Source organism: Anguilla rostrata, chromosome 7 (genome assembly GCF_018555375.3).
Source record: "Anguilla rostrata isolate EN2019 chromosome 7, ASM1855537v3, whole genome shotgun sequence".
Lineage (NCBI taxonomy): Eukaryota > Metazoa > Chordata > Actinopteri > Anguilliformes > Anguillidae > Anguilla > Anguilla rostrata.
The window spans coordinates 56,092,731-56,118,915 of NC_057939.1; the positions used below are offsets into that span (position 1 = coordinate 56,092,731).

The following is a 26,185-nucleotide window of genomic DNA, read 5'->3' on the forward strand; positions in this document are numbered from 1 at the left end:
AAATGCAGGTTCAGGTAGGGCCATGCATTCTGGGATATGTGGAGGCCTTGAATTCAGCGAGGGTGCACTTTGGGGCCTAACGACTTGTGGCCAAAGCCGCCCACCTTAGAATAGCCTCCCCAAAGAGGGCATGGCATTCCTTCAGCTTTCACACTTCCAGCAGCATCAAATAATAGGCCCCTATAAATATGCACCCTGTATAAATAGGACGGCAAGAACCTAATACTTTCAGGTCCCGGAGGGGGGAGCGAGATGGAGAAGGTATGCAGTACCCCCCCACCCCAAAACATCTTGTGGAATCTGGAATGGTTCTTCCCTGTCAGTGGCCGCATCCATAGTTGGCATTCCTGCCTGCCCCCCCACCCACCCCCCCGCCTCCCCTGCTGTCCCTTCCCCAGGACATTAAAGTATTCCAGTGTTCCTTTTTATTTTGTCATTGGTGGGTCACAGAGCAGCTCTGCTCTGGCCTCACACTCTGTCGTCGGGGAACCAGTGGCCCTGGAGACCAGCTCAAAATAGCATCGGTACAGGACCGTCCTAAACAGTTTAATAACTCTCCATCAAAAGGGTGTTCACTGAGAGGAAAGCCCCGTGGGACAGAGTTAAATGCTCATTTGTACGCAGTCCTCACTTGCGTATCCATCGATGATGCGTGTCGGCTGTGTGCTCGGCCGTTCTGAACGATAGCCCAGCGTGTCTGGCCTGCAGAACAGCTGGAGAATCAACCAGCAGTTCTCAGGTGCATTCTGAAAGCTGCCTTCAATGCAATTAGGGTCATGACCCTTGCCTAAATAATAATATAAGTAAATACCATGTCCCAACACATATGAATGTCATAAAATGTGCCATTAATTTTTATTTTTCCTGATTGTTTCATATCTCTGGCACTGTAACACCACACTTGGAAAGGTGAAGACTGAACAGAAAGGTCACTCAGCAGCGCAGTGTTTGCCCCCCAGCTGCGGGGCATTTCTGTCTTTTAACGGCGTCTCTTTGGGGTGAATGTGTCTGCACCTGTACCGCCTGTTTTACACCTATCGTGTGCGCAGGTAAAACTGAACACAGACAAACGCACCACATGCTTGTGCATCGCAGTTCAACTCAAAATGGTGATTCTTACAAGTGAGACCGCTGGGCATGATGGGATTGTTTTGATCTTTATATTTACCCTTTATTACCAGTGGCAGGTTTGCACAGAGGGGAGAACACTGCCATGCATAAGATGCGTTGTATGTGAGGTGTGGTGTCTGCAACTTGAACAGAGAACTGCAAACTCACAGCATTTCAACAGTACCAACAAACTGACATTTCCGCAACAATGACTGCATTTTCCTTCTCAAAGGATCTGCAGGATAATTCTGACAGGAATGTTGTTTGATCGACAGCCAGCAGCAGCTAACTGCTAGCCTAGCCCATGCTTACCGCAGATCTTATATGTCTGCTATCATTAGCATTAGCCACAGGCTGTGCAGCTATTAGCATTTGTTGATGGAAGTACCTGAGGTCTTCTGATTGCTCAGTGCTGATTCAGTATGGAAATGGCTGGGAGCTCTGCTAGCGTAGGCTAATCTGCTTTAGTGGGGCAGTGAACAGAGCTGACACAATAGGTTCCCTGTGCCAGCACTGATTGCATTAGATCAACCCAAACGCAAGATTATCTAATAACAAAGCTTCAGTACTGCATTTCCTGGTTAAATTAGCCATTCCTACTGCAATTCAAATAATGCTTGTGACAAAGCTTGAGAGCACCACACTGATCCATTACATTTAAACTGTAGACCATGACAGACTACTTAATTCTTAAGAGAAACATGAAATTTATTGCATAAAACATTTCCACAGATCAAGTTCCATTTATGGTATACATCCAATTCAGTTTAACAAAAAAAGAAAGACTTAGACTTAATTACAGTATGATTAATTTTACAAGTTATAGAAAATCACTATTACTTTCACTCATATAACAATTCAAGTTTCACTACTACTGAGAAAACCATAATTAATACAACTTATCTACCTCGGAAACTATAATAACAATTATTACTAATTATAAAAACACACACAGTCATTGCTAAATACACATCACAAAGGTATTCATTCTACATGTACACTGAATATTTAAACAATGAAGTGTATCATGTTAGTGATTGTACAAGCTCAATTAAGCACCCCAGGCATTTTTAAAATCTAGTATCCCTGCACAGCTATAGTCTGAACCTGCCATCACACTCACAATGTAAGTACAGTCATCTTAGTGCTGGACCTGGACAATGGGACCACAGGGAAGATGAGTTTTAGTTTAACTCTGACTGGTACCTGCACATGAGAGCTAAGCCAAGCGATACGAATGAAAGCCAATTTGCAGCAAGCAAGTAAAAGTGGTAACAAAACTGTACATTTTGAGCCAGTGGCTAAGAATCCTCATTCAGGTGTGGGACTACATCAGGGTACAGGACTACATTAGGGTATGGGACTACATTAGGGTATGGGACTACATTAGGGTATGGGACTACATTAGGGTACGGGACTACATTAGGGTACAGGACTACATTAGGGTACAGGACTACATTAGGGTATGGGACTACATTAGGGTATGGGACTACATTATGGTACGGGTCTACATTAGGGTATGGGACAGGGGGTATGGGGATCCCAGTCACTCTGCTGTACTTCCTCCATCCTGACGTCCCGTCTTCACGCTGAAAGCAGAACACAGTGGAGCATTAAAATAATGCCAGGAATATGAAATATGAATTAATATTTCACCGGACGCTGCAGAACACTGCACTGCTCGTGAATGTAAGGGAGCGAGACTGAATTAGACACAAAATAAGAATCAGCCAGTTTAGTTCTAAATGAAAACCAAATACTGCGTTCGCTCACTGCTGTCACTGGGGATAAAATGTGGTTTTATGTCTCCTAGACGCCGGATGCACGGTCTCTGTAATCTACCGGTAAATGTATCCTTGACAGCGACCTTTGAACTCCAGAACATCTGTTTCCAGGTGAAATGACCGAGTTGATATGATCTTCAGAGCATTGATAGTGTGATTTACGATGAGCCGTTAGAGTTCAGGAACTCAGGCCCTGGAGGTCTGTTTCCCAGGGACGCTCGGTGGGAGTTTGTGTCCCGGTTCTAAAACTCACCCCCTCTCCTAAAACGCATGAGTCACCACAGAAACAGACGATGCCCTGTCAGCCATCTTGCTTTCTGCTGGGAGAGAAGGCAGCAATTTGCCTCTGTGCAGCACATGTGGGGTGGGCCAGGTGCAAGAATATAATAACATAATGTGCAATTGGGTAATTGCATGGCAACCCTATTATCTGCGAGTGGCCATTATCCAATCACAGTCATTACTCTAAGCTCCTGTGAACAACCAGGCAACTATTTTACAACCCAGGTAAGCACTGTGAGGTTGCAGTACTCCACAGTTCTAGAGCACATGAGCTAAACTTAGTCAAAACAGCATCATTCTTCACCTTCTCACTGGCAGAATAACAGCGCTGTGCACCCCAGCCAACTGTCAGTTAAATTGCTCAAGTGTGTTTTTTTTTAAATTTCCTTCTCATGCAGAGTGCTTACTCATGTATGAGCTCACATAAATCCAGTCCAGGGTTGCCACAAATACGACTCTGTATGGAAGAGCAAAGGTAAGGATGACACCCCACTACCATGTCTAAACTGAGTGACTAGACCTGCATATTGGCAGGTCATCAAGGACAGACAGACAGTTACAGCGATAAGGACAGACTCTGGGGGCTCTTGTGTGAAGGCCAGTGGACCTGCGGACAGGTGCGGTGGCTACCTGCAGTCCCTGAACGTGTTTGCTCAGAGATCAGGCGGCTGAAAGACAGGGCATTCCTCTGGGGATTTCCTGAGGATGGATAAAACAGTGAGACTAATCCTGTCTCCAGCATTCTTTACTGGAACCCTATCTGGGGTCCCAAACCAATGAACAGCTCTGCTCTGCTCCTAACAAAGCCATTTTGTTTTTGTCTTTGATGAAGATCTTTTGGCCTCCAGTTCAATAAAGAGCAGCCATGGAATTGTGACATTACCAGTGTATAGAAATCTTCTTCACAATGAGATTTACCGTTTGCTTTAAAAGAACACATTTTCTTTTCATAAGAGAACATGTACTCACCAAGGCTAGATTAAACTGATTAATCCAACTCCTGATCCCTTATCACACCACTCTGTACACATTTTCCCCCCTAAATTTATTTTTCTCTCATTTGGAATTGGCAGCGCTTCTTCTCGAGTACCCCAGCGCAGCTCTTAAGACCAGACCTTCGCCCGGCACTCTCCCTGAACATCCTCCCGTGCTCAGAGGAGAGGAACGTGTTCATCTCGCTGCGGACAAAGGTAGGCGGCCCGCAGACGTCTACAGCATTATTACTCTAAAGGGATTACGGTGAATACATTTCAATGCATTTAATATCACTGTAATATATGCATGTAAGTGATTGTGAATTAGAACATTGGGTTTCTCAAAGCTGCATTTCCCCTCTTGCAGAAAGCAAAATTTATTCAGTAGTAGTACTACTCATAAAAAGTAATTTTTATTATAATTAGGATCATACGAGCTTAGCCTATTTCAGTCTAACGTGGCAATTTTTAATTTGCTTTTTTTTTTTTTAAATAGCACACAATTCATGTAGAAACAGACAGTCTTTTGCACAGAAAGGTTAGACCCTAAACTAGAAGAGATGTGGTTGAGCAATGGAATGTGGATCAGCGCCTGGATGCAGTGTCACCAGGTGAGCTCACATCTGTCATCGTCTACCTGAGGAGTGCACAGCCCAGAGAACAGGGCCACCTGCACAGGTACTTTAAAACAACCCCGCTCACGCCACAACAGCATTAACAACAAGGCTAACGACCGCATCTGGCCTCTGTAAAACTACACCCAGCATGGATCAAACAGCTACCAATCATGGGCAGCCACAACACAAACACATCACATTTACTCACATTATTACTTTTGATTAATATGCACCCCCCAGCCTTCAGGCAGGCAGGGAATCTGACAGACACCCCCATACTTGGATGTTAAAAAGCGGGTTTTCCCTTGAATGGGTGAGACGGTGGCTTTGCGGATATTGAGTTAGGAAGAGCGCGTATGTCCTGCCGGAGTCAGGCTCTCACAAAGCCAGACCTGATCCTTTCTCTGCATCTCAGACGGTAAGCGGAGCTGCCGTACCGCCGCTGTGTCTGTGGGGGGGGGGGGGGGTGCAGCGGCCACGGGTTGGGTAGCGGTCTTTTGTGAAGTAAAACAATAGCAGAGCGCGGAGGTCACAGTGCCCCCCCGCAGGGTCAACTGCCAAAATAAAGGGCCGAAAATGGAATGGGACTCAAAAGGAAACCGGCCGGCCTCTCAGACGCTCTGCGAAGTCAAAACGAAAACGTGGACGTTTGGCTGGATTCAATCAGCACCTTCAATCTGACTCACAAACAAATGTGAGCTCTTCTTTTGTCTTCGCAAATACAGTTTATCAAGTTATTAAAATTTTTTTTTTGCAAAAGTAGAACTTGGCAAACTAAAGATGAAAACTCAAACTTGCCCTCAGCGATGAGTCAATTGCATTTCTTTTGGCCGCCTGTAGAAAGCGGTGGGCCTATGGAGGAGGGTTATGGCTGGAAGCTGCAGACTCAGACGGCCGTAAAGGTTTAGCAATGCGGGCTCCACCTGGGCTGGGGGGTCCGGCTGCCCTGTCCCTGCAGGAACACGCTCTGGGACAGCTCGGGAATGCTAGGAAGGTGACCGGGACACAGGACACACAGCCCCTCCCACACCGGGACGCTGTGCGCCCTTTAATTAGATTGTTTGACCTCTGACCTTTCACTTAGCACCTCTGCAGAGGGTCAGTGAAGGTCAAGGGACCGGAGCAGGAAAGAGTCCCCCCTCCCTCACTGGGACTGTTCTGTGTACACTCTGGTCACAGGTCAGGAAAGCCATTATTTCTGAAACCTAAATCCTTTTAGCTTTGAAGTCAGAAATTTATATAATGATATCCTTTAGGAATGTTCAGTTTATCTAGCACTAAACTTCTACTTTATCAAGTTCGTCTTCACCAAAACGGGGACCTCTGTAAGGTTGGCATGCATCGGGCACGTTGATCTGTTTTTAAGGTGACTGGAGTTCTGCTGTACTCCATAACTTGACCGAATCAGAAGAAAGAAACGGTTTGTGTCTGCATGTAGAGGAGTGGGGGCTGACACCTGTGGGGATACCTGGCGGAAGGTTTTCTCTTCTATGGCACGAGCCCTGCTGCTAAGAGACTGCGCAGATGTGCAGGGACATGCCCTATGCGCAGACACTATGCAGGGACAGACCCTATGCGCAGACACTATGCAGGGACAGACCCTATGCGCAGACACTATGCAGGGACAGACCCTATGCGCAGACACTATGCAGGGACAGACCCTATGCGCAGACACTATGCAGAGACAGACCCTATGCGCAGACACTATGCAGGGATAGACTCTATGTCAGGGTCTCTGCATCTATAACAGACAAAGCATGACCAAATAACAGGGGATTGGTCGCAAACCCATTACTATGAGCTGCATGGAATTCACCCCCCAGGGGTGAAACAACAGCACTTTCAGTTTTCTCACACTCCAAAAATCAGGGGGTGATGTCACCAGTGCGAGGGGTGGGGGAGCTGTGCAATTATCTCAAATAAAATTGGGGCAAATCTGATTGCTTCTTTTTAAAGTACATGCAGCCATTTACTCTGTGCTCCTACACGGTGTCGTCAAGTTTGTTGTGGATGCCACGTCATCGTGCTGTATACGAGCCACTGCTCCTGCCCACAAGACCCGCAGCACTATTCAATGCACTGATACTGTTTTATTTTCAGGTAGCTGAACTTTTCCTGTGCATGACCGCAGATTCAAACACACTGGCCACAGCTCACGACATCACACACCGCTCTGCACAGTAATGCACAGGATTAGACAATCTACAGAACTACATCGAGAGAATCTACAAATAGTAACAGAAACCATGTTAAACGATGTCTTGTGACGTACTGCACAGAAATATCACTGGAGGGGGATTCTGCCCTCTGTCTGTACTGGTCCATATACCTGTGACCCCCCCCCCCCCATAATACTATAATTTTAGCACAGGGATTTTAATAACAGGGGCACTATGAAATATACCACACTAAATGCAATAAGTCATGGAAACGGACAAGTAATACAATATTTTTTCCACTGGCTTAATCGTGTTCATTCTATAGTTCAAAACTATTATTTGTAATCCGGTAAAAAATGTTGGTTCTTAGTTAAAGCATTCTCCAGCTCAGTGCAGAATGGAGCTCTCTGTGCGCTGCCATAAACGCAGCGATCTGATAAAACTGGAGCCCGAGAGCTGGACTGATTTTATCAGCTTTCTCCTCAATGGACTTTCCCAGCCAACAGCCAGCCAGCCACTGAATGACTTCAGCCTTTCCAAACGGGGAGTTCATTTACAAAAGGCACATTAAAACTTTACTGCAGCTTTAACATTTACTTTTATTTGTAATTTGTGGTGTTTTTACAATGTAATGGTCATTATTAATAATGGTTAAATACTGTATAGAGTATCCACATCCATTATGATATCTTGGGGATTTGGTCATAATTTAATTTAATTCATTAAATTTTTTTGCCCAGCAATTTTTGTACGAGCAATTTAATAGGCAGTCTCACTGGTTGAAAAGATATATGACTGGATTATCAATCACACGTAAGCCTATTTATCTCTGCAACGCGTGTTTTGGAGAGAGGGGAAGAAAGCCTTGGTGTTTTTCCTGCTCAGATTTCAGGTTTCTATATGAGACGGCACAGGCATCTCTGCACCATTAAGATAAGTGAGCTGCTTGATAGTAAAATGACAGCCTTGCACATAACCCATCTGAACTCATCCACCCGTGCTCATTAAATGGGGTGAAAGGTCTTTCCAAAGAGCTCGGGACAGTGAAGGTGGCCCAGCTGCGCACATTAAAAAAACAGCATCAACAGCTGAAGGGCAATTAAAGAAAAGGCCCCACTTTCTGCCTCCCAACCGGATCTGATACGCGCCTGAGCCATCGGCCTGTCCTACTGCGTCACCCTCCCTCCCGCCCAGCACTGCAGCCTGTCCTACTGCGTCACCCTCCCTCCCGCCCAGCACTGCGGCCTGTCCTACTGCGTCACCCTCCCTCCCGCCCAGCACTGCAGCCTGTCCTACTGCGTCACCCTCCCTCCCGCCCAGCACTGCAGCCTGTCCTACTGCGTCACCCTCCCTCCCGCCCAGCACTGCAGCCTGTCCTACTGCGTCACCCTCCCTCCCGCCCAGCACTGCAGCCTGTCCTATGCGTCACCCTCCTCCGCCCAGCACGCAGCCTGTCCTACTGCGTCACCCTCCCTCCCGCCCAGCACTGCAGCCTGTCCTACTGCGCTACCCTCCTGCCCGCCAAACACACTCTGGTAAAAATAGAGCAAAACAAAGAACGTGTGAAAAGATTTACAGGGAAACCCCAGCTGCTGCAGCACAGTCACAGAGACCAGACTGAAGCACAGTGTTCAGCACAGTCACAGAGACCAGGCTGAGCTGCAGCACAGTCACAGAGACCAGGCCAAGCTGCAGCACAGTCACAGAGACCAGGCTGAGCTGCAGCACAGTCACAGAGACCAGGCCAAGCTGCAGCACAGTCACAGAGACCAGGCCGAGCTGCAGCACAGTCACAGAGACCAGGCTGAGCTGGAGCACAGTCACAGAGACCAGGCCAGGCTGCAGCACAGTCACAGAGACCAGACTGGAGCACAGTGTTCAGCACAGTTGCAGAGACCAGGCTGAGCTGCAGCGCAGTCACAGAGACCAGGCTGAGCTGGAGCACATACAGCGTGTGCTGCAGGTAAAGGGGCGTTTGCTCCAGGTGTGATAGGGTCTTTACTAGGGGCTCCTGCGGCTAAAGCACCACCTGCTGTGTCAGCAGCCATCTGACCTGCATCTCCCCGGGATACCGGAAAAGCATAAACAAACCCCCCCCCCCCCCCGCCTCCCGCCCACCCCGGCCACATCAAACTGTGAAACTGCACAGGATACACACAGCCTCATTAAACACTAAAAACCTTTCAGGAAACACTGCCCACTTCGCTGAACCATAATTATCAAGCAAGACTCAAGCCTTCTCTTTTCTAATGTGAAATAAACAAAAATATTTTAGCCATATATTCCTGAAATATAAATTCCATTTTCCCACTAATCACAACAATAAACATGATCCAGATGAATGTCATTAGTAAAACTAATGTCTGCCCCAATGCATGTGTGCTTAAACCTAACAGCCAGGGACTCAGCTACTGGCATGAATATTTCACTTCAAAAACACTTCAGTTTTAATGACAAAGCACTTCTGTCCAATGTCAGATTCATGCTTTGATGAGCACACATCCTCCTTTAGTGCACGACCCTCGTGAAACAGATATTTAGTCTTTTCTATCTCCTGCCTAGCCTCTGAACCTGGACATACTTCCATGAGAAGCGACTGGTTTCTCTAAATGAACAACTGGTTCGGCAATAAAATGCTCTTTAATTACAGCACTGTCACTCCCACCCATCCCACCCCCCCCATCCCCCCCACCTGGGTGAGCAGTTCTCCAGGCAAAGACCACACGGCAGTCATTATTTCAGACATATTTATGAGGACAATCTTCTAATAATGTCAGGGGAAGCCGGTCCTCACAGCACTGGCAGGAGAGCATGAAAGCATATCCACACTGGAAATAATACGGCCAGGGTCACGTCTGATTACGCTCTGTAATGGGACGTTGGGTCACGTCTGATTACGCTCTGTAATGGGACGTTGGGTCATGTCCGTTATCAATGGGAGCACACCAGCCTTTCAAGTTCATCTTCCAGCATCTGCTCAATTCGGCAAAAGCCAAGTAACAAGGATACGGTCCCTTTCTTGAGTTTATTTCTGTTTTGTATTTGAATTGAATACATTTTTGCATACGTTTCAAATTATATATTAATGGCAAAATCTAAATTTCCTCTGTGACTCACAGTGGTAATATGATTAATAATGTAATAGCTTTATTGACTCTTCTAGTCTACCTGCCCTAATTTTATTTTGCTGCATCGATGTCACAGACTGGTGTGGGACAGTCATAGTCACAGTAGGGGAAAGTTTACTACTTAGATATTAATGAACTTTATAAAAACATTGCCAGTTAGTTTGATTATATTGTTTGTGATGCATGCTGGGTAGCTCCTGTTTGCTTCTGCATGTAAACCTGAAGCTGCTCAGTTTGATCCAGCAACAGTAGCGCATTGTTTTAACTTGCACTGGATAGCTGATGATTAAAAAGATGAAAGACCCAGCGGTGGCTGGCTCCTCCCCACATAAGCCCACCCCCCCAACAGGAAAAACGCCTCTTTTTAAAGATAGACACATTGGGCCATTAAACGATTTCTCCCCCCCTGCCAGCCACAGGAAATAAATGAGTCAGCAAAATCAACCCCTTGTCAAAAACCTGAGTCAACAAGCAGCAAACTATTTTTAAAAATATATAAAAGATGTAGCGAAAAAATAAGGATTCTAAGAAAATGGCCAGAATTAAAGAAAAAACACCCATTAATTCATTTTTTGCCCTCCTACACACTTTTGTCAGCCATTTCCTGTTTGGAAAGAGTTTTGCCTTTTTGTGTCAGTGTGTGTAGGTATAGTGACCTGCTGAAAGGAGACCCTCTAAACTCTACACAACGAGAAGACGGCTATCTCAGGGATCTGAGAAGCCATCGCAAACAGACTGGGCACATTCCAGTCCATCACTGGCCTCCTTCTGTGTGTGTGCAAGTGTGTGTGTGTTTTTGTTTGTGTGTGTGTGTGTCTGAGTGTGTATCTGAGTGTGTGTGTGTGTGTGTGCGTGTACTTTTTTTTCAACATTGAAAGGGCAACGCTGGGAGCTCATATCTGGTACTTAAGCCTCTGCACCTTGCTCTGATTAAGATGTGCCTTCCAATTAAATAATAAAAGTAATAATAAAATCAAGCAATGTAAACATGATAGTTTCACAGAGCAGAGACGCAGCCGTCGACACGATGAACCCCGGCGACGGGCGGGCGACTCAGAGGGTTTCAGCGAGGCTTTGTTCAAACAGACACGCTGAGGGCCTCTCCGCGCTGCGGCGGGATCAGGAGCTATCATCGGCCGCTCAGAGCACCGCGAAATCCACCAAAAGCGGCTTTCCTCGCGTTGTCTAAAACCGGGACGCAGGTGTGAGGCGAACATCCTGCCCGCTCTCACACCACCACCAAGGGGACCTCCTGAGGAACATCACTCCGGAACATCACTCAGGAACGCTAAACATTGTTCTGGCTCTGATTCTTTAAAAAAAAAAAAATCTTTTTTAGATAATCTTCTGTTTAGCCTCGTTTTGTCCAAATTAATTGTAATTACAAATGAACCTGGACTGGCCCATATCATGCGTGTACATTACAAGCACTGAGAAAAGTAATTTGACACTAGATATTAATCATAATAATAACACATGGACATTTTTTATTTTCTCGATAGTTTGTTTCTCATTAATGTGTGAAGATTTAGTGATGAAGTACAGTATGTGTGATACTGCTCTTGTGTCCTCGAGAAGGCTACTGTCTACTCTCATCCAATCACATCAATGGAACATCAAGGACCACGATGGAAATAAGTCCAGGACTTTTTTGTGTTATCCTTGACAATTTCTTCACATGCAAGTCTTTTGATACATGTGTTTTAATTTTGTCAAATAAACTAAACTAAACTTGTGACACACTCTCCATTTCTGATTCCAGAGTCATGTGACTGATCACACAGTTCGGTTCTCTGTGCCAAGCTCACCACATTGGGGGGAGGCCCAGGTCAGGTGACCCGGCTCATGCAGTCTCATCCAGGTGAGTCTCAGCCACGTCCTGGTTCAGGTCGGCCTGGGCAGAATCCTGTCCGGGGGTGTCTGTGAGGGAGGGGGGCCAATCAAGAGAATGTACCAATCCATACCACCAAAACTTCACAGATTTAACACCAAACATTTTTAAGGCGTGGTTTTATGGAGGCAACCTTTCTGTCACAAAGCAAAAAGCATTGTGGGCAATGATGTCTTTTGGGTCACAATTTAATTTGATCTCAGTATCAGACCTGCATCAAACGAGGTAACGGTCATAGAGTAATTTTAACAGTAGCGACCATTTTGGAGACAGCTGGTAGACACAGAGCAGGAAGGGAGGGTCACGCTATGAGCATGGGGGTAGAGGGGTGCCACCCAAAAACACCCCTGTCAGCTAACACTAGCCATTCCATGTTTCTCAGAACCATGACAAAAACACTCTGTCTCTTTCATCAGCTTGCTGTTTCATCAATGGGGCGATCCTTTTCGGTGAAAACTATGGCAAGCATGCACATCTGCAGCCAGCTCCTCCTGTGTCATATTCAACAGCATGGAAAGCAATGCTTCCCTCCTGAAGCTTCATATAAACTTCACAACAGTGAGTACACCTTCAACCTTATCCAAGGAGTACACGTAAATATACAAAACCACCCTAAACATTTAACAGACAATTCTGACTCATGTGCAGGAAATAAAAAACCCATCGCAGGCTGAAGTATAAAAAACTTAATAACATTTCATGTCTCGGACCAGTGCAGACCTACATTATCTGCATGCAACACATTCACAGACCACAGGCTTCAAGGGCTCATTATTAAACCACAGTCACACATCCTTATTTTTAAACAAATGTAGGCTATAGTGTATGAGAAATATTGCATACTGGTTTGTCATGTTGTTTTATGAGGTCTTAGGGGTATGGTTCTGAGTGTTGATATATGGCTGATTATTAACCGAGAAAAGAATAACTATCACCACAGGAATCCTAACGCTTAAAGGCTCTAAAGCAGGAAAATACATGTAAAAATAAAACTGCATTAAAACTCTGGCCCACCTTCCCCTCTGTCCCTGCTGTGTTTAGTTATACTTCAGAAGCAAGGGGACTATAAACCAGCCATAGGTTGCCACAGAGACACACAGAGCATGACCTATAAATATAAACCCCAGCTTCTGCAAATCCCAGCACCCGTCCACCAGCCAGTAAACGCTTCAGCGCGATAAAGGAAAGGCCACCGGCGCTACAGACCCCCACTACAGACCCCCCGCACTACAGACCCCCGCGCTACATACCCCCGCTGCCCGCGTTGTTGTTCTCATTATTCGGCTCCCCCAGAGACTCCACGGAGGTGTGGGTGGAGGGGTTGAGGTTGAGGTCGTTGAGATCCAGGGTGAAAGGCTCATCTTTGGGGCTCAGGGGGGCCTGAGAGCCGAAACTGTCCTCGCTGGGCGCCTTCTCAAGGCTTCCCTCATCTAATAAAACAAAATAAAATAAAAGTAAATGATAAAATAAACGTAAAACAAACAAAGGAAACTCACGCTAAATGTGCAATGGCATTCAGGACCAGCGGAAATATGTAAATAAAATTTAGGGCATTTTTTGAGACTTCAGAATCTCCTGTGAAAATTTGCGCACTAAAAGAAGTGAGAGTTGCTTCACTTGTTCCCATCAAATGTTTGTCATTCTCTTAGCGAGCATTTCCCTCAAGTGGTGGACCTCAGTACTGCTGCAAAATAACAAACGACAGCTTCCCTCAATATCCTGCAAGTGCAGTTAACTTCACATCAATTGAGTGCATTTTGCTGTTGTTTTTGTTTTAGGTATTATTTGCTAAAACTAGTTTAGTTTTGTACAGTTTAGAGTAGAAAGACTAAACAACTGAACTATGTTTTTTTTCATAGTCCAGATTTTACAGATGGCTGAATTTTGCCATCCACCACGTCATTCTAAGAAGCTAATAGCCTGGGGTATTTCTGAACTGTAAAACTAGGGAAATTATGTTATATGCACATGGTTGTTTCTTTGGTTGCAACTTTAATGGTGCAATTTAAGACAAACCAGTGTTGCTCGCTCTACGGTTGCTCAAACTTTCCTCTCCGTCTAAGACAATTCTGACCTAATCTGTCATGCTTACAAACATACATTAAATGCCTTTCTATATATCTATCTATATTTTTTAAGAAGTATAAACATGTTTAAATATAAGGACTTGTGCACAGAAATGTAATGCAATTTTAAAACGTTCAAAACATTCATTCTGATACGAGAAAAAGACATAGTAGAATCAGACCTAAGGTTTATTATTGCAACACACTGAACTGTTCTGAGGAAGCCTCTCTCTGGAAAATAGCCAGAACCTTCAGAAATTTAGACACGAGACTCTGTTGAAGTTTGAAAAGTAGATGAGTGGAATGTTCACGTAATGTTTGATTACATGGACACTATAATTATCCACTGGTATGCCATGGCCAGATCCTTTTCAGTCCATATTTTACTCAGCAGGGTGTGCTGGCTGAAAGCTGTTAGTGCCCCCAGCGTGGGGAGAGACTGTGGCCTGCTGGGTGGTAAGCTTGTCACTGACCACAAAAACAGTCATTTCCTGTTCAGCCGTGTCGTTTTAACCGTGATTTCAACACTGGCTCACGACGTGCCACACAGAGGGACAGTTTTGTGAGCTCGAAGATCAGTGGGAGATCAGTGTTTAATGTAGTCTCTCAGCCCGCTCAAAGTTACCATAGGGAGAAATAAAATTGATTGGTTCTCAGGTTTTGTTATCAGTACCGTGGTCACTGCCGGGTTCAGGCTCTGATGAAGGCCCGTTGGCTGTCAGGCCCACAGTGATGCTGTTTGGGATGTTCTCCTCTTCCACTGGCTGAGCTAGATCATCTGCTTTGAAACAACATGTGCTTATTGAAGGACATACAATCACCTCATAATGCAAGTGCCCTATTGTTTCATTCATTCACTTTCATTCAGTGGATAATCTGAGATCAGAGATGTTTAATATCTCCTAATGCTGCACCAGCGTATTTCCTCTCATAGTTTTGGCGGGATGTGACACACAAGCGCCAGGGCTGAGTCTGCAGTCACCTTCCTTAGTGCCCGTGGGCTGGAAGGACCCCTCCTGGTCCACCGTGTTCAGGGGAATGCTGGCCTCCTCGCCCACCTTGTGGTGCAGGTCAAAGGAGTACCGCTGGGATTCACACACGGAGAGACAGACAGAGGCAATGTGAACATCTGCATTATTAATCAACCAGACTTCTGTCCCTGTTGGACCAGTCATATCACAAAGGGCACATTTAAATACTGCAGCCCATTAGCTGACAAAATATTATACACCATAAGGGGGCACATTTTTATAGGCTTGCACCTATCCACAGAAAATTGTATATCTATGACACAATATAAGAGTTATGTCCCCGATAACCTACAGTATCACAGCGACAAAGACACTCACCTTTGATTTCTTGTGCAGGAAGTAAATGACAACCAGAAAACATATAATGACTAATATAAGGAGGACCAATAGGACATATCCTACAGAAAAGAAAAACGCAGTCAGTCCGAAGGCTTAAGAAGGAATATGTTTCAGAAGTTCACTTTCATCAGCGACGATTGATTTAGGAATGAACTACGGTAGCGTCAGACGTGTCTGTTTTCATTAAATGGTGATATACTGCAGGGGGTACATGCTGGGCAGCAGGGCTGATCAGGACTTATGGGAGGTACTAAGAGGTCAGCTGGATATTAGGGGTTATTGGAACAGTGACACAGTGGCACATGTGTAATGACCAGGCATGCAGGTAACACGGCACTGACTTACAGAATGGGCACAGGTAGGAGAATTATATGTCTATGGCTTTGGCCAAAAATTGGTTACACCTGGAATTGGTCAGTATATGACACACAAGAATCTATAGCAGCTTGTTTTTTAAATTGTTATTGAATATTTAAATCACAATATGCATATGCACAAGTCACAAATAAGAACTGCATTTCAGAGGTTAAAGGTAGTTTTTCAGTTTCTATCACCTATTGTATGCATGCGGAGCTCCAAACAGACCTTGCTGTGGGCTATTTCATGACTCACGGCGAGCTGCACAACATTCTAGGGGTTGGGGTTTGACATGGCGACATCACTTGAGCTGTGAAGCCAAATGCATACTCACCCGAGCCTACATTCACAGCTGCTGTTTTCGCCACTGAAACAGAACAGCAACAAGGCTCAGATAAAAAAGGACACACACTGCCTCTCCGTTTTGACATTTGTTATTATGCAAAAAAATATCTAAAAGTAAGATGCATTAGCTAAGCTCAATGTATTAGCATTCCTCAATTCACTACACCGTCTCCTGTGTGCAATGAAATACATTTACTGTTGTACGATTCAAAGCAAATACTGTACAAACGGCAATACAGCAATGGGTATATTCTGAGTGTCTAAAGGCATTACAGACACTTTGACACGAATAAGAAATAAACCACAGTAGCTTCTGTAGAAGATACTTTATCACAGCGAGGAATCGTTAGAAGGGTTTTCTTGTGTGTGTGTGTGTGTGTGTGTGTGTGCACAGTGTGTGTGCTCAGTCGTTACACTCATTTCAGACAGCACATGTGCAGTAGCTTCAGCTCTGTCTCTCTCCATGCTGTAAAAGTGGTGGTGACACAACTGACACATCATATTGTGGCGAGTGTACAGGAAATGGTATCACACGCAAGACAAAGGCAACAAGGCATGTTGTTCTGTTAGTTATAAAAGCAACAAGCGCGTAAATCTGAGACTATTATACAGTATTTCTCTGAGTTTCAGACTGCGTACAAATGCGTAGTCTTCATGTCGAGAAATCAAAATAGAGCTTGAACCAGATTATCATAGATTATCACTGTGATGGAACACCACCTGAACTGAGCACAATTTGAGTTCTATTCCCCATTGATATTTTGCCAAATAATTATTTATATGACAGCCATATGTACAGTATGGTTGTTTAATTCCAGAAATAATTAACCAGTATTGAAATATACTTTGTTCCTGTCCAGTACAGGGTTAGAGTTTATGTCAAGCACACACTGAGAGCTCAGTACAGCAGGGAAGTCATGGCAGATCTTTTGGAAAGAGTGCTAGTTTGGGTGTGACTGTGTGAGTGTGTGAGTGTGTGACAGAGTGACTGGGTGACTGTGTGATGGTGTCTCCCTGTGTCATACTGTAGCTGTTAACTTCTCTGTTCTTTTCATGGTGTTTTGGACATTGTGTGGTTCCCCGCTGAATTGCGTTGCAGGGCTAAGCAGTTTTACGTCTAATTTCTGCTTCTGCTCACGCCAGCCCAGCTAAGGGTCGAGCTGCTTGCAAACACTTCTACACCCCCTGACTCTCAGATCAGGCATAGAGAGGGTTCATGTGCCGGAAATCCCCAGGTCTGAATTTGCTGCTCAGAGAGAGAATAAGGGGGTATCCCCTGGTCTGAAAATAATAAAGTATCTCCACTCCCAGACGGACACCTGAGCTTTACTCTGATGCTAATTCCACCTCTTTCCAATGCAGTAATCAAAGCATGGATGCCTTTGTGTGTCCAAGTGGCCCACTGTGCAGTGCCATCCTCATGCCTTACAAACTCACAGTACTTAACCATTACTTGGGGAGTCTCCACTACTGTTAATCATACAGCAGTTGGAAAGCTACATACAAAAATGGCTCATTTGGAATAGCTCTGTAAGGGATCCATCCAACGACTTGTTTCCCTCAGATTTAACAGGCGCAGAAGCTCCCATTCTAATGGCACAGCACTAAGAGCTTTTCACCATAAGAACGCCCTCTTCCCCGGCATGGCCCTCACCTGTAGTTGAGCTGGATTTTGCCGTTGCTGTGGCCTTGCCCTCCGTGGTTACGGCAGGGGTATCCTCGCCTTTGGGCTGACTCGTTGCTGGTTTCCGCATGCCGTCGTTCGGAGAGCTCGTTTCCACAGTCGTGTTGCCATCACCGCCTTCTGTGTCGTTGAAGCCGCCCATACTCGTGGTTGTGAGGTTGCTTCCATCTTGTGTGCCATTGAACAGCGCGCTCTGGCCCGAGGTCAGGCTGGAGCCTGTAGCGGGCGGGGCGCTGGACAGTGCCCAGGTTTCTGAGCTGTTAGGCTGCTGTGTGTTTGTGACCGAGGCTGCAGACCCATTAGGATATGCTGCAGAAACCAGCTGTACACCTTTGGAGAGAGAAAGTTTTTAAAAAGTAATTTTGAACACATACATTTTTTAAAATGTCTGGCTTATTCTCGTGCAGAATTCACATGCAGAAAGAAAGTTTAAAAGTAGGCCTATTTCCCACCACATTTAAAATTTAAGCTCTACAGCCTGGATATTAACCTAAATAATCTGTCTCTCACATGTAGTCAAACATAATATAAAATATTAAACCACATTTTATTAGGTAAACCTCAGTAATTGAACTGCTATACAAAGGTACAAACATTAATAAACTTTACGCCTTTTAATTTTAATATTCACTACTGGGTAATCATCCAAGCAAAGTTGGAACAGAAAATTTACATATTAATGATAACTTACCCAGAATATAGACGGTGAAATAAGCGACTGGAGAGTTCATGGTTTGCTGTGCCACACCTGGCGGAGGCGAACGCGGAGTGGCGGGGTCTGAGACGGAAAGCGACTCTCTGAGGCAGTGGCTGCTTGTCACACAGCTCTGAGCTCACAGCGCCCTAACCTCAGCATCCTGGCCCTGCACAGACAGGAAGTGCTACGCACAGACCTGCCTTCACCGTCTGTTTGAAAGTTTTTTCTTCCTCCCTCCTCCAAACGAGTAAAACAGCATAAGGAGCTGCTATGTATCACACCGATTAGAGAACAGGGCCAGGCACATTCAATCAGAGAAAAAACTAAGATTCTGAGGAGCTGTTTTTACAGCTCAGTATCAAATCTTTATCATGTATATCGTGTATTTTAGATGTAAAGTGGGCGTCTTGCTGGTTTGAGTCTTACCCCATGCCAGCATACACTACCTAATGATCAAGGGAGGAATATGAAGCTATTGGCACACTGGGGCCCGGGTGGCACGGGGGGGCTGGGCGAAATAGCCGATGGAAACACAGTGCTGTCACTCCTGTAGTACCTGGTGCTGTATCATTATGTTTTATTGCCGGGTTCTTCAACTGCTTCTCCCTCAGGGCCAGATATGATTTTAAAATGGTGCAGAGGGGTTGTTTTTAACCTGTTCTACATACGATTTATAGCGCAGTGAATTAATAGGATTATGCAGTGCATGTTTCTAACAAGTTAAGATGCCTTGTTACAATATGCACAGCTATGACTTTTTTTTCTGTCTTTCATGAGAGGTGCGGTATGCTGACACTGTGGTCCTGTTGACCTGTTGACCTGGATATAATGACGATATTTGTTAGATACTAATAAACATCACATTCTTCTCAATAATCACAGGGTCAAAAATGCTAAGAACACTAGTCTCCGTTTGACCATGTTTGGGCCTCTGTCCACCAGTTACATAACCCGCTAAGCCTTTTTTCTCTCTCTCTCTCTCTTTTACATGTGTTAGGCATTGTGCGACACTGTAGTGTAATGTTTAGGAACTTGGGCTTGAAACCAAAATGTGGCACACTCAATTCCCAGGTAGGACACCGCCCTCTAACAAGGTGCTCAACCCGAAGTGCTTCAGTAAATATCAGGCTGTATGAATTAATTTTGTGTAAAAATGCCTGTGCAAGCCGCTCTGTTTAAGAGCTTCTGCTAAATGCCAGAAATGTTATGTAATGCGCTAGTGAGGCCTGGACTGTACAGCCTACTGCTCTGTGTGACTTTCAGTCACAAAGGTGTTCTCCTTTTCAGCCACTAGGTGGAGACAGAGCTCAGGAAAATGAACAGCCTTTAGCCCCTGCTGCACAGGACAGTTGGGAGATGCGCGAGGTCGCTGCCTGTTATGGAAACATTCAGTTGTGTAACGTTCTTTATTTTTCATAGCAACTCTAAGTCACAGCAAAAGCTTTTTTCTCCATCTTAGCGCATCATCACATTTACCAGCACACGGATGACAGTTCAGTGACAGTAAACCGGGAACCCCGACCAAAAACAACAATAAACAAGCTTTTTTTTAAAAAAGAATAAGGAGAAAAAGGTAAAATAGAAATGTTGGGTATATTGATTAGAAACTATCAAAAAAGAATAATAAGAAGAAACAGGTAAAATAGAGATGTTGGGTATATTGATTAGAGACTATCGCTCACTCCTCTTCTGTGGATGGAAGACTAATTCAATGCATTTTCAGAAAATAAAGTTTTGATGTCGTTCTACAAAGAGGAGAATGAACATCAATACAGCAATTGCAGCAGTGTGGTCCATATAAAATCTGCAACCACAGGCATTAAAATACACAAAACAGCAGAAGGAGGTTCTGTAGGAGTCCTTCTGTAGATTTAATGTGGAACAAGACTGACCAGAGAAGAGTGCGGAGCATATATTCAGACATGGAGGAGGGTGGCAGGTGTTGTAGCGGGGAGGTAGAAGGGAGGGGGGTTAGAGACGCTGTAGATGAAGGTTTGTGTGTGTGTGGGGGGGGGGTGTTAGAGAGCTGTAGATGAAGGTTTGTGTGTGTGTGGGGGGGGGGGGTTAGAGACGCTGTAGATGAAGGTTTGTGTGTGTGTGTGTGGGGGGGTGTTAGAGAGGCTGTAGATGAAGGTTTGTGTGTGTGTGTGGTGGGGGGGTTAGAGGCTGTAATGAGTTTTGGGGTTAGAGGCTGTAGATGAAGGTTTGTGTGTGTGTGTGTGTGGGGGTGTTGAAGCTGTAGATGGGTTGTGTGTGTGTGTGGGGTTGGTTTAGAGGCTGTAGATGAAGGTTTGTGTGTGTGGGGGTGTTAGAGGCTGTAGATGAAGGTTTGTGTGGGGGGTGTTAGAGGCGCTGTAGATGAAGGTGTGTGTGTGTGTGTGTGGGGGGGGTTAGAGAGGCTGTAGATGAAGGTTTGTGTGTGTGGGGGGGGGTTCATTTACTGCAGTTTATTTCCCGTGTCAGAAGCGATCAGCAGCGGGATTAGCGCTAACTGGCGCTCCGTCTCCAGCCTCTTGAGCCGCGCCGGCCCGACCCGCTCGCTGGCCGCTAATCCAGGGCTGAATGGCCCAAACCAGGTCCTGTGCCACTTATGGCCACGCTGGAGCGGGACGGGCCTGCCTCGCAGCCTGGATGAGCTAATCGCTCTCCTGGAGGTGTGGGGCGGGGAGGACCACCCACCCTGCGGATTCAGACCCCAGATTCACAGCCGCTTTATGGCCCAGCGTACCGCTACGCTCGCTGAAGCCTTCCAATTGTTCCCGCAGAAATACAGTACCAAGAGAACGGGGTGTAAACAGCGTTCGCCAGCAACGCTGCTGCACCCCCACCCCCCTCCCAAACACCGCCAACCCCCCCACCCACCCCGCCCCCCTCCCAGCCACCGCCAACCCCCCCCCACCCACCCCGCCCCCCTCCCCAATTCAGTTCACAATGGAATGAGATTCTGTGAGGTGGGAGCACTTTTAGAGCGCTGGGCCCGGGAGGGAGAAAGGCACATCTGTGAATGGCGATAGAGCAGGGGAACGGCATTCTGTTTTTCCACCCTCCGACAAACCTTTCTCTCACAACCCCGCCGTACGTGAATGCAAGATTAATTGAGAATTTACTTGTACAAATCTTCTTGTTAAGAATTGAGAGAGAGAGCGAGAAAGAGAGAGAGAGAGTGTGTGTAAGAGAGAGTGTGTGTGAGACAGAGAGAGAGAGATTGAGAGTGTGTGTGTGTGTGTGTGTGTGTGTGTGATAGAGAATGAGAGTGTGTGAGAGATATTGAGAGAGAGAGTGAGTGTGTGAGAGAGAGAGATTGAAAGAGAGAGAAAGAGAATAAGTTAAATGGCCAATATTCTCTGTGGAAGTTTTCCTCTTCAGGACATTCTGCTCACAGGTCGGAGATTTGACTGGTTGTGGAAATGCAGGACCAGGGGACGCCATGTTCCTTAATTATTCAGCACACAAACAGCCAAATCGGAGAAACAAACCCGATCTTTAATTTCAGTATCTGCGAGTCTCTGTGGGGAGAAATGGCTGCCTTGTGTTGGATTAGTGAGTGTGCTCGCTTGCAACGCTAAATCCTAAATCAAACCTGGGTTTAGAATAACAAGGTATTTAGCTGAGGTGCTGAAAATGAAAGCTGTTCTATGTTGCAAATTCACACCCATGTTTAATTTTTTTTGCCTAGTAACAGAGAGACCCACCTTAAAAAAACAAAAACGAAGTTCCTGTCTTTGGGAAGGAAGCTAAACAGTGTTTTTATTCACATTATTTGTGATGTGAGAGGGCGTTTTCACAGCTACACATATGATCCATTTCCCTCTTCGAAAGAAAACTCAGCTGAATGCTGTCTAATAATTCATGGGGTTGAAAGAATATGCTTTTCATCAAGATGATTAAATAGCTAAAATGTTCTTGGAAATAGTAGTTTAAAAAAAAAAACAAACACACACTCAACAAAGAAGGACATCGCACATAAGCTTTAACCCTTCTGCAGTCTGTATAACACTGGAGCGCTGGGACCCAGCCCAAACCTTTAGCCCTTCTGCAGTCTGTATAACACTGGAGCGCTGGGACCCAGCCCAAACCTTTAGCCCTTCTGCAGTCTGTATAACACCGGAGCGCTGGGACCCAAACCTTTAGCCCTTCTGCAGTCTGTATAACACTGGAGCGCTGGGACCCAGCCCAAACCTTTAGCCCTTCTGCAGTCTGTATAACACTGGAGCGCTGGACCAACCTTAGCCCTTCTGCAGTCTGTATACACTGGAGCGCGGGACCCAAACCTTTAACCCTTCTGCAGTCTGTATAACACTGGAGCGCTGGGACCCAGCCCAAACCTTTAGCCCTTCTGCAGTCTGTATAACACTGGAGCGCTGGGACCCAGCCCAGTCTGTATAACACTGGAGCGCTGGGACCCAGCCCAAACCTTTAGCCCTTCTGCAGTCTGTATAACACTGGAGCGCTGGGACCCAGCCCAAACCTTTAGCCCTTCTGCAGTCTGTATAACACTGGAGCGCTGGGACCCAAACCTTTAGCCCTTCTGCAGTCTGTATAACACTGGAGCGCTGGGACCCAAACCTTTAGCCCTTCTGCAGTCTGTATAACACTGGAGCGCTGGGACCCAGCCCAAACCTTTAGCCCTTCTGCAGTCTGTATAACACTGGAGCGCTGGGACCCAAACCTTTAGCCCTTCTGCAGTCTGTATAACACTGGAGCGCTGGGACCCAAACCTTTAGCCCTTCTGCAGTCTGTATAACACTGGAGCGCTGGGACCCAGCCCAAACCTTTAGCCCTTCTGCAGTCTGTGTAACACTGGAGCGCTGGGACCCAAACCTTTAGCCCTTCTGCAGTCTGTATAACACTGGAGCGCTGGGACCCAAACCTTTAACCCTTCTGCAGTCTGTATAACACTGGAGCGCTGGGACCCAAACCTTTAGCCCTTCTGCAGTCTGTATAACACTGGAGCGCTGGGACCCAGCCCAAACCTTTAGCCCTTCTGCAGTCTGTATAACACTGGAGCGCTGGGACCCAGCCCAAACCTTTAGCCCTTCTGCAGTCTGTATAACACTGGAGCGCTGGGACCCAAACCTTTAGCCCTTCTGCAGTCTGTATAACACTGGAGCGCTGGGACCCAAACCTTTAGCCCTTCTGCAGTCTGTATAACACTGGAGCGCTGGGACCCAAACCTTTAACCCTTCTGCAGTCTGTATAACACTGGAGCGCTGGGACCCAGCCCAAACCTTTAGCCCTTCTGCAGTCTGTATAACACTGGAGCGCTGGGACCCAAACCTTTAGCCCTTCTGCAGTCTGTATAACACTGGAGCGCTGGGACCCAAACCTTTAGCCCTTCTGCAGTCTGTATAACACTGGAGCGCTGGGACCCAGCCCAAACCTTTAGCCCTTCTGCAGTCTGTATAACACTGGAGCGCTGGGACCCAGCCCAAACCTTTAGCCCTTCTGCAGTCTGTATAACACTGGAGCGCTGGGACCCAAACCTTTAGCCCTTCTGCAGTCTGTATAACACTGGAGCGCTGGGACCCAAACTTAGCCTCTGCGTCTTATAACACTGGAGCGCTGGGACCAAACCTTTGCCCTTCTGCAGTCTGTATAACACTGGAGCGCTGGGACCCAAACCTTTAACCCTTCTGCAGTCTGTATAACACTGGAGCGTGGACCCAAACCTTTAGCCCTTCTGCAGTCTGTATAACACTGGAGCGCTGGGACCCAGCCCAAACCTTTAGCCCTTCTGCAGTCTGTATAACACTGGAGCGCTGGGACCCAGCCCAACGCTCCCTGCTCCGCCGTCTTCCCAGCTGTAACATGACATGCTGGTTGGGATTCCAGCTTCCTCTTCGCCCTGGGGACGGAAGGATGATGGATAGTCATTGTGCTCCACAGAAGAATCTCCTACTGAGATGATGGTGAAAGAGAGAGGACTGAACTGTTTTAAGGGTGAGCTTTATTGAGCCATAAAACCCCCTTCCCCAGCCGCAGTATTTTTGGAAATGATTTAGGAAACGCCCATTCTGACATGAAAGCATTTTTGTCAATCCAAAGCTATGGCATATACAGCCTCATGGTGTCCTGCTCCAAACGGATAATGTTCATTCACTCGTGATAGTCACTAAAAAAAAGGATGAGACATTGTTCACAGTTTAATCTGGTCCTGCTGACAAACTGAGAACTGATTTCTGCATCCGTACTTCATCAGGAAAAAAACTAATATTTATTAATTGATGACCTGAATCTTTTTTTTTTAACTAAATTTATTTATTTTTTGCTGGAGGAACTCTGGTGTCAGCATAATAAGAGACTAAAAAATCTGCATTTAACTGAAAGGGGAACAAAACAAAACATCATGTTTGGTCTCAGTCACTCATATCTTTTTGATTTTTTTCTTTGAGGTTTAATATTCACGTGTAATTTCCTCTCTTTCAGGTTCCTTTCACGGGGGTAGAGGGGGGTGGAGGGGGGAGCCCCAACACACACACACACACGCACCATGGAGAGGGAGCCCCAACACACACACACACACACACACCACACCATGGAGGGGGAGCCCCAACACACACACACACACACCATGGAGAGGGAGCCCCAACACACACACACACACACACACACCACACCATGGAGGGGGGAGCCCCAACACACACACACACACACACACACACACACACCACACCATGGAGAGGGATCCCCAACACACACACACACACCACCATGGAGAGGGATCCCCAACACACACCACACCATGGAGAGGGATCCCCAACACACACACACACCGTGCCATGGAGAGGGATCCCCAAACCACACAACCCCACACGTGCCAGGAGAGGATTCCCAAGAACTACACCACACAACACCAATGCCATGAAGATCCCAAAAACACACCCACTAAGCCCAAGAACACAACCACTAAGCCATGGAGAGGGATCCCCAAACCCCACCAACGCCGCATGAGAGAGTTCCAACAACACACACTCCACCACCCACACCATGAGAGGATCCCCCCACACACCCATGAGATCTCCAACACACACACACACACCGTGCCATGGAGAGGGATCCCCAACACACACACACACACACACCACCATGGAGAGGGATCCCAAACACACACACACACACACACACCACGCCATGGAGAGGGATCCCCAACACACACACACACACACACACCACGCCATGGAGAGGGAGCCCCAACACACACACACACACACACCACCATGGAGATCTGAGGCCAGAGCTGGAGGTCTGGGCCGCTGCTTTAAACTCAGAACTACAAGCCCCACTAACGGCCAAAGAACTACAAGCCCCACTAATGCCCAAAGAACTACAAGCCCCACAAACAGCCAATGAACTACAAGCCCCAATAATGCCCAAAGAACTACAGGCCCCACTAACGCCCAAAGAACTACAAGCCCCACTAACGCCCAGAGGTCAGAAACCTGGAGTTCTAATATCTCCCGCTCTGCCCCCTGCTGCTTTAATAGCTTTCTCTCCCCAGACTGCCTCCCACTTAAATGCAGAGACGTTTGTTTTCTCAACAGTAAATAACAACACTTCCTTCCTCACCCAGTCAACCATACAGAGGAATCTGTCTCCCCCCTCTTCTCGTTTCACTGGTGATAGTGTGAAAGGAGAGCATTTGATCATCTGCAGGTCTCTGCTGCAAATGCTGTAATCTTATAACTGCAAAAAACTCCTCACGTTTAGAGAAACTGGAAATT

The 26,185-nt window shown here is 46.3% G+C and overlaps 1 protein-coding gene across 2 annotated transcripts; it reads right to left on the bottom strand.

Moving 5' to 3' along the window:
• Positions 1-1,797: 1,797 nt before the first annotated feature.
• LOC135260133 (uncharacterized) lies at positions 1,798-18,612 on the bottom strand. 2 transcript variants are annotated; one of them, XM_064345340.1, is made up of 9 exons: positions 18,459-18,612; positions 17,738-18,097; positions 16,073-16,105; positions 15,361-15,440; positions 14,994-15,096; positions 14,685-14,789; positions 13,196-13,375; positions 11,863-11,974; positions 1,798-2,699 (listed from the first exon to the last, which is right to left on the bottom strand). In XM_064345340.1, exons 1-8 carry the CDS (start codon positions 18,496-18,498, stop codon positions 11,898-11,900), a joined length of 978 nt encoding a protein of 325 aa, XP_064201410.1. In that variant the 5' UTR covers positions 18,499-18,612; the 3' UTR covers positions 1,798-2,699; positions 11,863-11,897. The 2 variants fall into 2 exon arrangements, with proteins under 2 accessions (XP_064201410.1, XP_064201409.1); XM_064345339.1 differs by having other exon boundaries at positions 14,685-14,792.
• Positions 18,613-26,185: the final 7,573 nt, after the last annotated feature.